The sequence below is a fragment of the Castor canadensis genome, chromosome 5 (genome assembly GCF_047511655.1).
Source record: "Castor canadensis chromosome 5, mCasCan1.hap1v2, whole genome shotgun sequence".
Taxonomy (NCBI): Eukaryota; Metazoa; Chordata; class Mammalia; order Rodentia; family Castoridae; genus Castor; species Castor canadensis.
The window spans coordinates 154911956-154927797 of record NC_133390.1 but is presented as its reverse complement, the minus strand read 5'-3'; the positions used below and the strand labels follow the sequence as shown (position 1 = coordinate 154927797).

Genomic DNA, 15842 nt, shown 5'->3' with positions numbered 1-15842 from the left:
AGCCAGGCACCATGCTAAGTGCTTTCCGGGCATCAGCTCATTGTTGCTCACCACAGCCTTAGGGGAAAGTTGCTGTGATTCACATCACCACTTCACAGATGAGGGAACACACTGAGAGACACTGAGCAACTGCCCAGCATGCCCTTCTGTTCTGTCAGATGGACCTCAGTGGACCCCTCAGCAGGGTTCTAGCACTCAGCTCTCTGAGGTTCCACGAGGGGGATCTCACAGCACTGGGCTCCCTAGGAGGAGGAACGCAGTAATCCTGTCACCCTCTGCACCATGCAGATGTCCTGGTGCTGCCCATCTGCTGTAGACAACGCAGTCCAGGAAGAGGGTGTTGGGTCAAGGACAAGATGATACAGCAGGACCAAGTCGTCCCTGTTTTTAGTCAGGCTCTGGCCAGTGGGGCATTGGCTTGCCTCAAAGGAGGGGCTTGAAACCTGGGGGGAGCCTCTTGGCTAAATCACACCCAACTTCACATTGCTCCGTCCATGAACGTAGCCAACGTCTGACCAGCAAATGGCAACATACCTCCATTGACAAGGCGTTCCTGCCCTCCAACCGCAAGATTTCAGCAAGTTTTTCTCCCTGGCTGAATCTGCCTTCTGAGGGATTAGGGGAGAAACCAACAGGCTCAGTGGGAGGTTGTCTCCCTCCCTTTGTCAGTACCACTGACACCCCCACTTTCCTTCTGATAGCACCCCACCTCCTCCTGCCCCTTGATACAAGGTACCACACTCAATGTCAAACCTTCAGCTTCTGGTTCTTCACCCACCCCCTGTCCCCCAGCTCCTGGAACAGAGCCAGATTTCCAGTTTTCCTCTGGAAGACCGGAGAGGTGAAGCTATTTGCCCAAAGGCCCACAGGGAAGGTGTAGCCAACAGAACCTGGCTCACCTGGTTCCCAGCCCAAAGTGCCAAGGTGGAAACACTCCCAGGTTTCTTCCTCCATCCCCCGGGAAGGAGCAGGAAGGACATGAAGAAAGCAGCCCAGCCTGGGGAGGGGAGGCTAGGCTGTTGCTGGGAGGTAGCATACCAGGAACTGTACAGCCTGTAGCTGGTGGAGAAAGAAAATGTCGTCAATCATCCAGAGGATGCCCTGGCTTGGAGCTGCTTTCCCAGGGCGTGTGTCCTTAGCTTCTGAGCAAGGTCAGACAACAGCTGTGTGTGTGTGTGTACAGGATGCATGCGAGTGTATGCACACAATGGTGTGAATTTATGCATGTGTGTATGCAAATACATGCATGCATGCAAGCAAGAGAATGTTTTAAAGAGACTCTTAGGGAAGGCAATGCTTATTCCTGAAAAAGGGAGTAATGGCAGTGGAGCTCAGACAATAGGCATTGTCAGCTGGGAGGCTCACAGGGCACCTAAGGTGAGTGAGATGATGACAGGCACTGAGGTTCCAAAGGCCTAGGTCTGGGGACTGGGATGTGTATGGCCCAGGCTCCTATATACTAAGCAAATGTCTCCCACACCTAGCTGGCATCTGGCTGTGTCCTTTGTCAGGGAGACCCTTCTAACTCTTCAACTTAAAGCTGTTTCAAGGCCCAGAGTGGGAGGCAAATGGATTCCTATTTCAGCTGCAGGGCCCAGCAACAAGTCCCTTCCACATGGGATCCTCAGTGTCACTGATTCTGACCCCTAGTCAGGGCTTCAGGAGGCCAGGAAGGGACTATGGGGCTCCAGGACCCTGTACAGTGGCCAGCTGCCCTGGTAGGCACAGGGAAACTTGTTACATCCATCCATTCATTCATTCCTTTAATGACGAACACCTACTATATGTGTCAGCCAGTTTCTGGCACTGGCAGGGTAGCCTCAACCTGTTAGACCTGAATGCCCTCATGGGCCTGCAATCCAGTGAAGGAGGCAGTTGAGAGGAAGACAATATGTAAGTGCAGGACATAACCTGTGGGGTGTCCTCTTGAGGCTGGGGATGTAGCTTTAAATAGTGGTCAGCAAAGGCTTCAGTGAGGTGATATTTGAAAAGGCCCCCAAGAAGGTGAGAAGTGGGCTGGAAGTATATAGAATTTAGGATCCACCCTCAAGAAAAGTAAAGCAGAACTGCAAGTTGTAAAGCAATCTGGGGCTTGGAAGGGATAAGTGAAGGGTCTATGCTTGTCTTGCTGCCAATCCACCTCTGGCTAAGTGGAAGATGAACAGGGGGTAAGGGTGGGAGGCAGAAAAGAAAGCCAGGACACTCCAAAGCAACCTGACCAGGCAGCAATAGTCAAAGGGTAAGCGGTGATCAGATTCTGCAAGTAGAGCTGACGAGATCTGTGGGTGGGTTGGATATAAAGTGCGAGAGAGGACAGGAGAGTTGATCCCCAGCTTTTGGGCCTAATCGAGTGAGGCAGGGAAGGACAGCACTGTTGTTGGCTGGCCCTCCTATCATGCAGTATCATCTGTTTTCTTTCTGATCTGGGCCAGTCCTGTGAGACAGATGTTTCATTCATTCAACTCTACAAAGAAACCCAAACTCAGAGAGAATAACTTGCCCAAGGTCACACAGCCACTAAATGGCAGAGTCTATGCAAACCCAGGTCTTTACCAACTGCATCAAGAAAAGGCAGGTTTGGGGTCCTGGTAGCCTATTGGTGGGAGAAGCAGTTACTGGAGGTGAAGCAGTAATGTTCCAGCACCCATGGGGTCTCTTGAGAGGACGCCACAGGTAGCCCCAGAGAAACCCACAAAGAAAGTTCTTAGCACTCTGTGCTTTTCCTCAACGACTTCCTAATCCTGTTTCTGTTCCTGGGGCAGGGAGATCTCAGCTGTAATCCTGGGCAAATGTTTTTGGCATCTCTCAAGTTTTCTCAATTCACTGACAAGGTAATGACTGCCTCGATCCATTAGACACATTTTCTAAAGGAGTTTCCACATCACAATGCAAAGCAGGCTTTTCTGGCCTGAAGAAGACCTGAGATTCCTGGGATTTAATCTTCTAACAGATTTTACCCTTAAATTCACTACATTTCATCTGATTTGACTGGATGGTCCTGGACACAGCCTCTCAACGGGTTTAATATCCAAATGAATCTCCCATTGTCATAGTCATCCATACGGCTGGGTTGATATTTTTATTATCATTATGATTTGCAAAGCCTGAGCCCATCATTTGGGATGTCCAATTCCACCATAGTTCACCTGATATGGTTCATGCCACTCCTTGATTGGAGCCTGGGAGAAAATTGACACGCCTGGGGAAGCCCAGGATTTGTGACCCTTTCACATCCTGGCAAACCCAGCCCTCAATGCCACAACAGAACCTGATATTTCATGAGACCCCATCTCCAAAATAACCAGAGCAAAAAATGGACTGGAGGTGTGGCTCATGTGGTAGAACACCTGGTTTGCAAGCATGAAGCCCTGAGTTCAAATCTGTCTCCTCCGACTCAAAAAAAAAAAAAAGAAAAGAAAGAAAGAAAGAAAAACCCTGCCAGCAGGAAAAGACACCTGATCTGTTTCAGAAACTGTAACATTACACTGCCCAGATGCTCAACCCACAGGACTGAAGGCTTATGTTACAGGTAATCAAGGCCTCTCCAGCCTGCAGGCCCCATGCCCACCCCATCCTTCCACCCCCAAGGCCAGACCTTCAGCCCCTTGGCCAGCTGAGATGCAGTAAGTGGGACCCGCCTGGAGCAGGGCTCACTGACTGACCTCTTCAGAATCTTCCTGCCAGTGATCTAGAAGGCATGTGCCCATGAAGCCCCCAGTCCTCACACGCCTGTAGCTCCTTCCCTGTCAGAAGTTTAAAGGGAGTTTGGAAGGAACCTGGAAATATTTCACAAGACAAAGAGAACGAAGGGTAATTACCGTGGCTGGAGTGTCCAGGCCACATGAATGTGTCTGACTTCTCCCCAAATAAATTGTGGCTGCGCTTCACTACTAAGAGGGGAAGCGAGATGTTAACAAATTTGGCATTAAAAAAGTTTTTTTCTGCTAACAGAATGAGGTCAGGCCCAAGGGACTTATTATTGAGAAGGAAGGTGGTAAAGGCCTATCTCACACCCACAGAAGTACAACAAAGTCCTCACACCTCCCACTTGCTTGTATAAAAGATCCTTGGTGCCCATGGAATTGGTGAAAATTGTGCACCTGGCCTTGTAAAAGTGCCAATGCAGAAAACTGGTCACTGCAGGAAATGACACTCCAAGACCAAAACCAGGCTGTGGCAAACGTTGGACTCAACCCAACTAGGCCACTGGGCTCTTTAGCAAGGCTCTGAGAGGTGCAGGCTTCCTGACAGCACTTGTCACCAAGGCTGGGCCAGAATATGACAGTGAGAATGGTCAGTGCCTGGTGGACACCCTCCTCCCTTGAGGGGTGCCCAGAATCGGTTTTCATTCCCAGGCAGAGCTGGCCCAAGGGGCTTATCCAATCCAACCCTGAGGCCTGCAGAGGGGACTGAGATTCAGGCAGTGGCATACCGACTTCCCTCTCATCATGAAGCCACCTCCTATGTTGGATGGTCAGGGCTGAAAGGTGCTCCTCCAAGATCACCCAGCAACCTTACTTGGCCAGTGAGGCTAGTGGAGGTCCCAGAATTCCCCAAGACATGAGGACTGGGATGGACAACCTTTTAAACAGCTCCCAGCCCTCAGAAATGCCAAAAAACCTCATCTTCCAAGAGCAGCGGTTTCCAAACTTTGTATTTTTAGCAGCAGAAGCCATCCTCCAAACAAAACCTTATGCAAAACCTCAAGCTGCAAAACAGATCATGGGCACTTGTCTGAGTGGGGCCTGGGTGAGGCCCAGTCCCTGCACCAGCAACAGACTCCTTCCACAGGGCTCTATAGGGAGCTCAGTGTGCCTTTGGGGCCCTTGAAGCCCTGCAGCTACAGCAGCCAGATGGGGTGGTGTCCTACTTAAGAGCCCTGGAGTGGGTGGCTGGTCTCTGAGACCTGGACAACCTCATTCTCCACCAGGGCCTGGACCCCATCCCCAGTGAGTTGTCTCATGCGCAGGTTAATAGAGCCATAGGTCTTCCTGGAGCCCCTGCCAGGGACGAAGGTCCGCCGGCGGTACAGCTCCCCCTTGCAGAGAGAGACCATGAGCAGCACCGACAAGAGCATGCCGCCCACCGTGAGCAGCCCCAGGCCCGCGATGATACACTTGTCCAGGTGGGATCCTAGGCGGGCGTAGTACATTTCTAGGCGTTCCATCTCCCTTGCTGTCACTGTGTCCGGGTTGACGCGGGCCTCTCGGGGGATGGCATACGCTGTCACCACCAGGAGAATCCCACTCACTAGGAAAACTAGGGCAGAAACGAAGCCATAATCCACTGGGCGGCTCACAGGCTCCAGACCCGGCCCCTCCTCTGAACGTAGGGACAGATCGTCCCGCTGAGACTGAGGCACACCACCAGGGGGACTGGGAGAGCCACCCAGTCTGGCATCCCCGGGGTTCTGGAAATGGGTCTCATACTCCTCCTCCAAGAAGCAAGCATTATCCACGCCCACCCTGGGAGGGGCTGCTGGGCCCAAAGGAGCTGCTCTCCTTGGGACCTGGGAACCACTACTCAGTGTCTTCAGTTCCAGTCCAGGGGGAGATGCCATTGGGAAGGAGGACCCAGCTCATCCCTTGGCCCTTCGACAGCTAGAAAAGAAAACAGAAGGTTAGTTGAATTTAGCAGGTCTCCCTCAAGTCCTCTAGCAAGTCCTCTACTGGGACTGGACATCACTTTTCCCTGGGCACAGTTCCACCTTCGGGTTGCTCACCACACAGAAGGGGAGCTAGGGAAAGGGCAAAGATAGAGCAGTGTGGTCCATGCTAGCATCCACTCCATCACTGACTGGCATGTGACTTTGGGCAATTCACTTATCCTCTCTGAGCCTCAGCTTCCTCATCTATAAAGTGACAACAATACCCCTACTGTCTACTGCACAGGACTGATGTGGGGATTGAGACAACCTATATAATAGACTCCGTGGAGTAAGTGCCCTGTATGTATCAGTGACAGGCTGTCATATGAGGAAGGAGTTTAGACAGTGGCTATGGGGTTCAAATTCCAGCTTCCCTGCTCAGTCTTTGGCAAGTTATGTGAGCATCTCTCCAGACTCAGTGTTCTCATCTGTAAAATGGGAATAAACAAAATGCCTCCCGCATGAGGTAGCCATGAGGATTTCATAACACAGTGCACACCAGGCCCTGGCCAGTTCAATGAATGTGCATTATTGTCCGAGGTGAGGATGATGTGAGGGGGGCTATGGTGGAGTTGACTGAGGTGTTATGGGAACGGGGGGAGGAAGCAGGGAGGCTTCTAGGAGTTGCTGTTACATGAGCCAGATCTCAGAGGAAGAGTGGGAAATTCCCTGAAGTGAGACAAGGGCATTATGCAAGGGGAAGGAGTGTCCCAGAGGTCAACTGAGGCCAGCTCATAGAAGGCTCTGAAAGCCAGGCCAAGGAGCCAGGCAGCCATGGGCAGCTGAGCAGGAAGGGCTGAGTTCTGATCTGCACGGGTTTCAGAAGGCTGCCAGACAAGACATGCTATGAAAGGGAGCAGAGTGAGAATGGAGGGCAGGGTGCAGTGAGGAAGTCAATGGAGGGGGCTGGCTGAGAGGGCAAGAGAAGGCACATGACGGAGGTCAAAAGGGGGAGCCAGGAGTAGAGGGGAGAAGGGGGCTGTCTCTGAGCTGCAAAGAGGGAGCAGACACACCACCACACATGTGCACTCCAGCCAAACAATACCAACCTACAGCCCGTGGGCCAGATTTGGCTCACAGAGGTTTGGTTTGCTTCACTTCTGGTCTATTTATTTTGGGTGAATTTGTTACCAATATATAAAAAGCAAAAGATTTTACATTTTAAGCTGTGGATTCCTGGCTCCTCTGGCAAAATGGAAGAATCTGCCCACCCTGGGCCCCCACTGCCTCACCACACCCCACTGGAGTGGGCAACCAGGTCCTCCCTTAAGCCGACTCGGTCTCTTCCCACAGGTCCCACTCAGCCCCCTTCCCCACCTGGCACGTGTCATTCCTGACCCCAAGCAGAACCACACCATTTCATGTCTACTCTGATGTCCTGGGCGTACATACACCCGGGGCTCCAGGCACACAAGTCCCCACATGGCCCAGGACCCCCATGTGCAGGGTGGCTCCATGCTCTGACGTGGACACACACACACACCTGATTCTCATATTTATTCTCTGGAGCTCTGTGGCCATGTGTGTATTGTGAATCTGAGCAAATGAATGAAATGCAGAAATGAATGAAACTCCAGGAGGCCCAGTGCAAGAAGGCAGTTGTTTAGTCTTTCTGCCCTTTCACCAGGCATCTCCTTTTAGCACACATTGGGCCTTTCATCTGCATACAAGGTCTGCTTCTACTTACCACCCATTTCCGCCCCTTTCTCCAGAGTCTCCCTTTAATAAATGTTCACTGTGCACCCACTACCTGGTGGGCTTTGTACCTCGCACTTCACTCAGGAGTACCTCAGATAACCCTCATCAGCACCATCATCAGGCATGACTGTCTCCATGTTAGAAAGCATGGCCACAATCCCATGGTATGCGTGGGGATGGGGGGGCCAGGAGCTGAAGGCAGCTTCCGTAAGAATTATTGTGTTCTCCAATCCTGTAAACCGATGCACAGAGTGTGCTGGCGGCACTCCAGCCCTCCCTGCATACCCTCCACTATCCAACAGCACCGTGCACATCCCGAGGGCAGAGATGTGTCTGAAATGCCTCTAGGTTCCCATCCCCTGCCCAGAGTGCTCTCACTTCCCACTGAATGTACAGAGGACAGGATGCTGCCTGGCTTTTTACTCTTAGCTCCAACAGTAAAAAGAGCTAAGCCTGGTGGAGGTGACACTGGTGGAGGTCCCACCAGACCTTTAGCACCTTCTGCAGAAGTCAGCCCAGGACTGGCCCAGGCACCCTTCCCCAGACTGACACACGGGTGCCTCCATACCCCAGAGGAAATCTGGGGCACCTAAGTCCTTGGAGTGGGGCTCTTTTTTGACCTTCAGGAACCCCAAACTTTTTCCTAAGGATGAGAGGGTAAAGAAAAATGACCTCCACCCACCCAGCATAGAATGTCTGCTTCCTAACAGTTCAGGTGCCCATCAAGTATTGAAACAAAGCAGATAAAAACTGATACAGATGCCATGCCCACAGGTCACACTCCACAACCACAGCCACGGTACCAGTTGCTTCAGTTTCATATGCAGTGGGACGGGAGCACACCCCTGCTCCACTCCACTCCCCCCAGAGGCTGTTTTCAACGCAGCACCCACAGATGCTGCAAGCCCTCAGCGTGACCCATGGGCCACTCTGGTACCCAGGAGGGGTAAGAACTGGAGAGGGGAGGGAGGGAGAGGAGAAGAGAGAGAAGGAAAAGAGAAAGAAGAAAAAGAAAGGAGAGAGAGAGAGAGAGAGAGAGAGAGAGAGAGAGAGAGAGAGAGAGAGAGACACTACTCCTAGTACCCCTAGGATTGCTGAGACGCAAGCCAGGTCCACCCCGACCTGCCTGGGCCCAACACCCCACCCATGGCGCACACTGGCACCCGGAGAGACCAATGCACAGCGAAGGTGGGTGAAGCTTCACAAACCCTATCGATAGTCACAAGCACGAGTTGTACACAAAGCCTCGGGCGCACAGATACGCAGGTCCACGCTGCTGTACCCAAAGTTCCGCGCAGAAAGCCCCAGCTCCCCGGCCGCCCACCGCACCCGCGCGCCGGCCCGCCGGCAGTTCACACCCCCTGCTCCTGCCCTTGACCGCAAACGCCGCGGGCCGGGCCAGGCCAGACCCGGCCGAGCAGCGCCCGTAGCAGGGCGCTCTTGGGAGGTCGGGCACCACGGGGGCCGGCGTGCGCCCTGGTCCTCTCGCCTCATGTCCTTCGGCGGGCCGCGAGGTCAGGCTGTCTGTCCTTCGCCGCCACTCCCCGCCTCGGGCCCTCGGCCTCCAGCCACCCCCCGCTGCTCGATCTCGGCGCGCGTACCTGTGCGGGGCCTCCCCCTGCCTCCCCACGGAGCGAAGGACGCCGGGCGACCTAGGATGAGTCCTCCCGGGCGCCCTCCCTCCTCCCTGCAGCTGGCGCCCGCCGGCCAGGGTCTTGGCTGCGGCGCAGCCCGGGAGGGCGCGGGCCCAACCGCCCCTGCCTCGCCCTCGCCGGCCCCCGCCCCCTTCCCAGCCCGCGGGAGCCGCTGCCGAGGCGCACGTACCTGCTTGCGCCGCGCGGGGCTACACCGCGGCTGCTGCGGCCGCTGGGGGCTCCGGGGAGGGAGGGACCGGGAAGGGGCGGGAGCCGGGGATCCTCGAGCGCCGCGGATCGAGCTCCGCCCGCGGCGGGCGAGGGCGCCCGGAGAGTTAGCGCGCGGAGGGACGGGGAGGTGGGGGAGGGCCTGGGATGAGAGTGGGAGGGTGCCAGTCCATCCTTCTCCTGGTCCCTTAGGGCACCTCTGAGTCGCCAGCGCCCGGGCTGGGGGAACTGGAGCTTGGAGCCCGTGGTTCCTAGGCTCCCGGGCGGGGTAGGGAGGGGGGAGGGGAGGGGAGAAGACCCCCTCCCGTGCTGCTGGGGCGTCCCTACTGTGCAAAGCCCAGATGCTTCCCTCGCCCCCTGCCGCAGGTAGGACCAAGGGTCCGCTCCAAGGTTCGCAGATCCGGAGGCTCCCCACGTGCGTGGGGCTCCATGGCTCAAGAGCGCCACCTGAAGGCTGAAAGGAAGCCTCTAACAGACCCCGCCCCCCACTTGTCACTCTATGGGACTGTGGTTTACGCGCCCCACAAGGGGTGTTCTTCTGGGGCTTTGCCCCCAGCCATGAACACCCTCGCTGTCCAAGGCCCAGCGGCAGGAAAACAATCCTGGCTCTGTCACACCCTTTCCCGCACCCCAGGGGCCCCTTATCTGGGCTCTCTTCACCTATGTTACTGCTCTTAGGGCCCACCTCTGCTCACCCTCCCAGAGCCCCTAGCCTGCAGCCATGACCCCCATGGACGGAGGTGGACACTGAGGCTCAGAGGGGTAAGGGGACCTACCTGAAGCAGGCCACCGAGTCTTTCTGAAAACCCCTGGCTCAGACCAAGCCAAGTCAGTTGTGGTTTTCTGTTAAGGTAGCCTGGCAGTTCCTGAGAACAACCCCCACACACACACCCCCAGCACTGTTTTTGGGTGATCAGGTGCTTAATGGGGGTGACTGTTTCTTTACAAGACTGGAATACATTAAGATGAGGAAAGTGAAGAGCCCAGAGCACAACCCTCAAGGGGACACTTCCTGTTGGGGGCCCAGGTCAAGCCCAGACAGCAGTTTGGTATAAGGAGCAAGGGATTTCTGGGAAGGCTCAGTGATGGCTTCAGGTAGGTCCCCTTACCCCTCTGTCCACCTCTGTCCATGGGGATCATGACTGTGGGCCTCAGGGCTCTGGGTCAGTCAGATGAGGACGTCCTGTCTTGGCTCCTCAGCCACCACTCCAAAGGCCTGGACATAGAAGGCAGCTAGATAAAGAGTTTCAGCAGAGGACTAGCATGGGCAAAGGCCCTGGGGTGGAAGAGAATATGGTGGGAATGAGGGTGAGAGAGACAGGTGTGGCCATGGTGGGGGGATCAGTAAGAACATGGTGGATGAGGCTGCACTCCTCATCAGACCAGAGCACTGCAGAGCCTTGTAGGTCAAGGACTTTGTCCTTAGTCCTCAGCACAGCCAGGAGCCACACCAAAGAGTGTAGGTGAGGGTTAAACAAATCTTTTCCTCTTTTTCATTTGAATTTGACCTTTGGTTACTTGTCAAGTTCTGTTTCCTGGAAACATAAATATACGTCTTCTATTTTACTAAATGACATTGTTTATGTTTAAAACGGGAGGAAGCGAGAATGACCCATGTGGCTGTGGATTAGAACTGGAGATGTCAAGATGAACCTTTGTTGCACTTTCTATGAGTTCAGACAATTCCATATAGAAATATTTATACACACATACATGTGTTTATACACACATACGTGTGTGTGTGTGTGTGTGTGTGTGTTCGTGGGTGCGAACACACGTCTGTATTTCCTTGCTTTCAGCTGAGAGAGCCTACAAGCAATGATGCCCCATAACAAGGAGCACACCCTGTGGTGAGACCTTGGTTCCTAATACCACTCATTCCCCGGTAAGAGGGGGCAGGGTTCCTTAGGGGAATGGGTAGAAAACATAGAACATGTGCCTGGAACATCTCAGAGTGCCAGATAATAAAGACATGTGAACACACACAGGCACACGAATACTGGTTGGGGGTATGGCAAAGGACGGGACAATTTAAGAGCTCCCAATAGCCAATGCTGGGAAATGCTGTCATATTACATTGGATTATAACTGAAAGTATGAGGTATAAATCCACAGTCCATACTGATATGAATAACAACAAATGAGAAAAGATACATTGCCCATGAAGAATTCCAAATATGTAGCTACTTGGTCCTCCAGAAGGGGACCCCTCCTCAAGCCCTGATCCTTAAATGTGGGCTGTGCACAGTGACTTTCTTTCCAAGAGTACATTATGGAAGGAGGGGAGGAGACTTAAGAATTGTGAAACCTGACTAACCTGCTTTCCTCAGCCAGGTGATCAAGGTCAACATCAACAGTCAAAGCATGCTGATAGTTGGCCAGGTATGGTGTACCTGCCTGTAATCCCAGCATTATGGAGACCAGGACAGGAGGATCTCGAGTTTGTGGTCAGCATGGGCCTACACAGCAAGACCCTGTTTCAAAAAACAAAACAAAACAACCATGGTGATAGTAGGTACCCCTGATATGATATGATATGATATGATATATGATAAAAATGGCACTTTACCTCTGTGCCCTTCCTCCTCACAACCTACAGCCCAGTCTAATCATGAGAGAAACATCACACAAATCCCAACTGAGGGATGTTCTATACAATACCTGACCAGTTCCTCTCCAAGCTGTCAAGATCATCCAAAACAAGGAAAGTCTAAGAAACTGTCATAGCCAAGAGGAGTCCAGGGAGACATGAGGACAAAATGTGCTGTGGTGCTCCTGATGGGATCCTGGGACAGAAAGAGGATGGTACCGGTGAAGTCTGAGTAAGGCATGGGTTTCAGCTGATGATCAGGTATCAATTTTACTTCATTAACTGAATTAAGTATACTACATCAATGTCAGATACTAATAACAGGGGCTCTGGGGTGGGATACATGAGAACTCTGTACTATCTTCTGTTTTTTTTATGAATTTACAACTTTTTAAAAAATAAATAAATAAATGAAGTTGTGGCTGGATGTGGTAGCACACATATGTAATCCCAGCACTTAGGAGGTAGAGGCAGAAGAATGTGAGTTTGAGGCCAGCCTGGGCTACATGGAGACCCTATCTCAATAAATAAATAAATAGATAAATGAATAAAGTTATCATTTTAATGACAACTGGAAAGAACTATAAATATCTGGTAGGAAATTATACTTTGGGCCTCCTGAGCATGGTGATGCCTCTCACTGAGGGCAGCTCCAAAGATGTCTCCTCCCATGGGGCATGAAGCTTTAAGCCAGGTGTGGGCCGGTCCTGCCCAAGATATCCTGTTCCGTCTTGCACCTGTGAGGTACTGCTCTGCTGAACGCAGCAAGGACTTCCACTCAAAAGAGCACCTGATGGCACCGAGTAGCCAGCTGAGGTTCCTGCCCTGCATCCTCCAGAGTAGGTCAATGCCAGTGTGGTCTGTGGTCACCTGCTGGGTCTGAGTGTGTAGTTGAGCCTAAAAAGATCTCCTGTGGACATTGCAGTGGGGATAAGCCTGAGAGTGATGTGATCAGATTTGCATTGTGAAAATATCCTCCAGGCTCCTCCCAGGTACAGAGGGACAAGACATAAAACAGACCAGGAGGAGGTTTTTGTGGTCGTGCCGGTACAGGGTCTGTCCTCAATAAATTAGCTGCAATTATGTATTTATGGAGACATTCGACCTGTGAGACAGAGAGTTGGGACCTCTTGAATATTAGAGCACCACTTAAACTGGCATTTTCCAAAGAGTAGTGGGAATAACGTAATTCTAGGTGTTAGGTAGATAAGTGCTTTGGTTACCTATTGCTTCATAATAAGCCACCAAAACCTACCAGCAAAATAGAAAATAATCACTTATTTGCTCATGGTTTTGCAATGTGGGCTGGTCTCTGCTAGAACAGGTGGATTCTCTTCTCTGTGGTGTCAGCTGGCTGGCACAAACACCTGGGAGCCTATTGGGACAGCCCAGACTTCACCATGTGTCTGTGGATGTGATTTGCACCATCAGCTGTGGGGGTTCCCTTTTCCTCCCTGTGGTTCCTCCACATGGGCAGCTTGGGCTTCCTTACACGGTGGTGGTCTCAAGGTAGCCAGAGTCCTTACATGGCATTTAACTTTCCCCAAAGCACAGAAGCTGCTGGACTTTCTTAAAGCTGAGGCCAGAAACTGGCCCAGCGTTGCTTCTGGGCTCTGTTGCTTTCTTCAGGTCGCAAGGCAGGCCAGATTCAGGAGGAGGGGTTTGCATATAAGTATGAACACCAGGAAGCATGTATCATAGGGGTCACCACCAAAGTAACAATCTCTCATCTATATCAACACACACACATATGCATGTGTAATCATTTCAGTAGCCAGTATTTATTTTAAATTATATATATGTATGTATATATATATGTATGTATGTATAGATATATATATATGAAACCAAGAACTCATAGACAATATTCCTTAGAGTAATGGCAGAAAAAAAAATGAATCTGCATGAACTTGATGCAACAGAGACTGCTAGTTTTCTCCAATAGTGTCTCACTCTTTCTTCCACTGGGATAGAGTTTTTGATCAGTGCTTGGTGTAATGCACCCAGAAAGGAATCCATTTCCCAGCCTCCCTTGCAGCTAAGTATGGCCAAGTGAACAGTATCAAAGAGGTGATCAAAGGAGGTTGTATGGGCAAAATGTCAGTGTTCTGAAAGGAAAAGAATATGCCCTCCTTCTCCTTGTCTCCTTTCATCCTTCCTGTTGCTAGGATGTAGACCTGATGGCTGGAACTGAGCAGCCATCTTGGATCACAATACAGAAGCCTATTAGGATGGGAGAGCTACAATATTGAAGGAACTCAGATCCCAGATGACCAGTTGGAAATAACAACCTAGAATAATTTCTCATGTTTTCATGTGTGAGAGAAATAAATATCTCCCTTACTATTACTATTACTTGGGATTTTCTGTTACTTCTACAAACTATTCCTATCTAATATAGTCAGTTTAAGGACAAAACTAAATAAATCTAAGTAGGAGTGGTAGGCAAAAATTAAGAAGGAGGAATATGAATGGCTGAAGTTTGAGAAATAAGGCTCCAGTCCAAGCCCATGTGCTCCAAATGAGAAAACTGTGAAAGCAGCCTGCGGAGTGTCCACGGCTGCTGTGAAAGGAGTAGTAACCCAACTGAGAGTGAGGTTCGCTTAGTGAGGGGGGCAGGCACCTGCTTAATTAACTCACTAATTATCTACCTGAGCCACCATATCATATTGGTGCTCTTATTATAGGGATAATCTTAAAGAAATGGAGGCACAGAGTGGTCAGTAACTCTATGTCCAAAGTCATAAAGCTGATATCAAAACCAGACCTCAAGGGAGGCAGAGGTAGGAGGATCATTGTCTGATGATAGCCCCAGGTAAAAAATGTGAGACCGTACCTGCAAAATAACTAAAGCAAAAAGGGCCTGGGGGTGTGGCTTAAGTGGTAGAGTGCCTGCCTAGCAAGCATAACACCTCGAGTTCAAACCCCAATACTGCCAAACCAAACAAACAAAAACCAGACCTCAGCTCAGTGCTCTAAACCATGATTTCAGCATTCATTGTAATTTTCAAACCATTTACAAAATTCTTGAGAGGATGTTAATATCGTTCCCATTTTCATGTTTGGAGAAGTCAAGTGTCAAGGAGAGAAAGACCCTCCTATAGCCACACCAAAGTGGCTCCAGTCCAATCAAACCCCAGGGCCCCTGACTTCCAGATTGATTTAGAAACTCAGACAAGGTGGGCACCAATGGCTCATGCCTATACTCAGGAGGCAGAGATCAGAAGGATAGCAGTTTGAAGCCAAACCAGGCAAATAGTTCGTGAGACCCTATCTCAAAAAAACTCTTCACAAAAAAGGGCTGGTGGAGTGGTTCAATGTGTAAGCCCTGAGTTCAACTCCTAGTACTATTAAAAAAAAAAAAAAAAAAAAAAGAACCTCAGCTAGACCTCAAGTCCCAGGGCTGCTCTCATCCACCCCACTCAGTTTGCACCTGCTCAGAATCTTGCTGGGTTCTGGTGTTTGGATTTGCTTACTCTTCTTGTTTTTATGCCCCCCCAACGCACACCAGCCTGGCTTATCTGATTCCCCTGGCATCCTAATGCTTTTATGGATCAAATATCCAGGGACATGGCTTAGGGATTTGAGGATATGAAACGTGACTTGCTGGCCAGGCTCTCGGCCCTGGAAGAAGGGCCCACACCTGCCCTCACTTACACTTACCTCTTCATTGTCTGTTGTTCCTTCCCTTTTCACCTGCTCTGTCTAGCACTCCCAACCTTGGTGGCTACATTCTCTTCAAGAACCACATCCCTTGCTGCTGTGAAAGCAAGTGCAGCACCTGCAGCTCCTTGAAGATAGAGGTGCTGAGTGAGAGTTCAGGCCACTTGCTTGGGAGAGGGTAGACCCAGGAGGAGGGAAGGGATAAAAGGTGCTTGATGGAGCATCTCCTGTATGGTAGTCCTTCTGTGTGATTTCTCACCTGTCCCTCCCATGCTTGGACAGGTTGGCAACCATGGACTCCTTCACCAGGGGAGGGAATTGGGGCTCAGACCAATTGATTTACTTACCTGGTCATGGCCATGGGTGAAGCCAAGAGTGCTCT

The 15842-nt window shown here is 51.3% G+C and overlaps 1 protein-coding gene across 2 annotated transcripts; it reads right to left on the bottom strand.

Annotated features, from left to right (window-relative positions):
* Positions 1-1591: 1591 nt before the first annotated feature.
* Tmem74b (transmembrane protein 74B) lies at positions 1592-9597 on the bottom strand. Of its 2 annotated transcripts, none has more exons than XM_074074489.1 (2): positions 9170-9597; positions 1592-5600 (listed from the first exon to the last, which is right to left on the bottom strand). In XM_074074489.1, exon 2 carries the CDS (start codon positions 5558-5560, stop codon positions 4871-4873), a length of 690 nt encoding a protein of 229 aa, XP_073930590.1. In that variant the 5' UTR covers positions 5561-5600; positions 9170-9597; the 3' UTR covers positions 1592-4870. The 2 variants fall into 2 exon arrangements, with proteins under 2 accessions (XP_073930590.1, XP_073930591.1); XM_074074490.1 differs by lacking the exon at positions 9170-9597 and adding an exon at positions 8947-9062.
* Positions 9598-15842: the final 6245 nt, after the last annotated feature.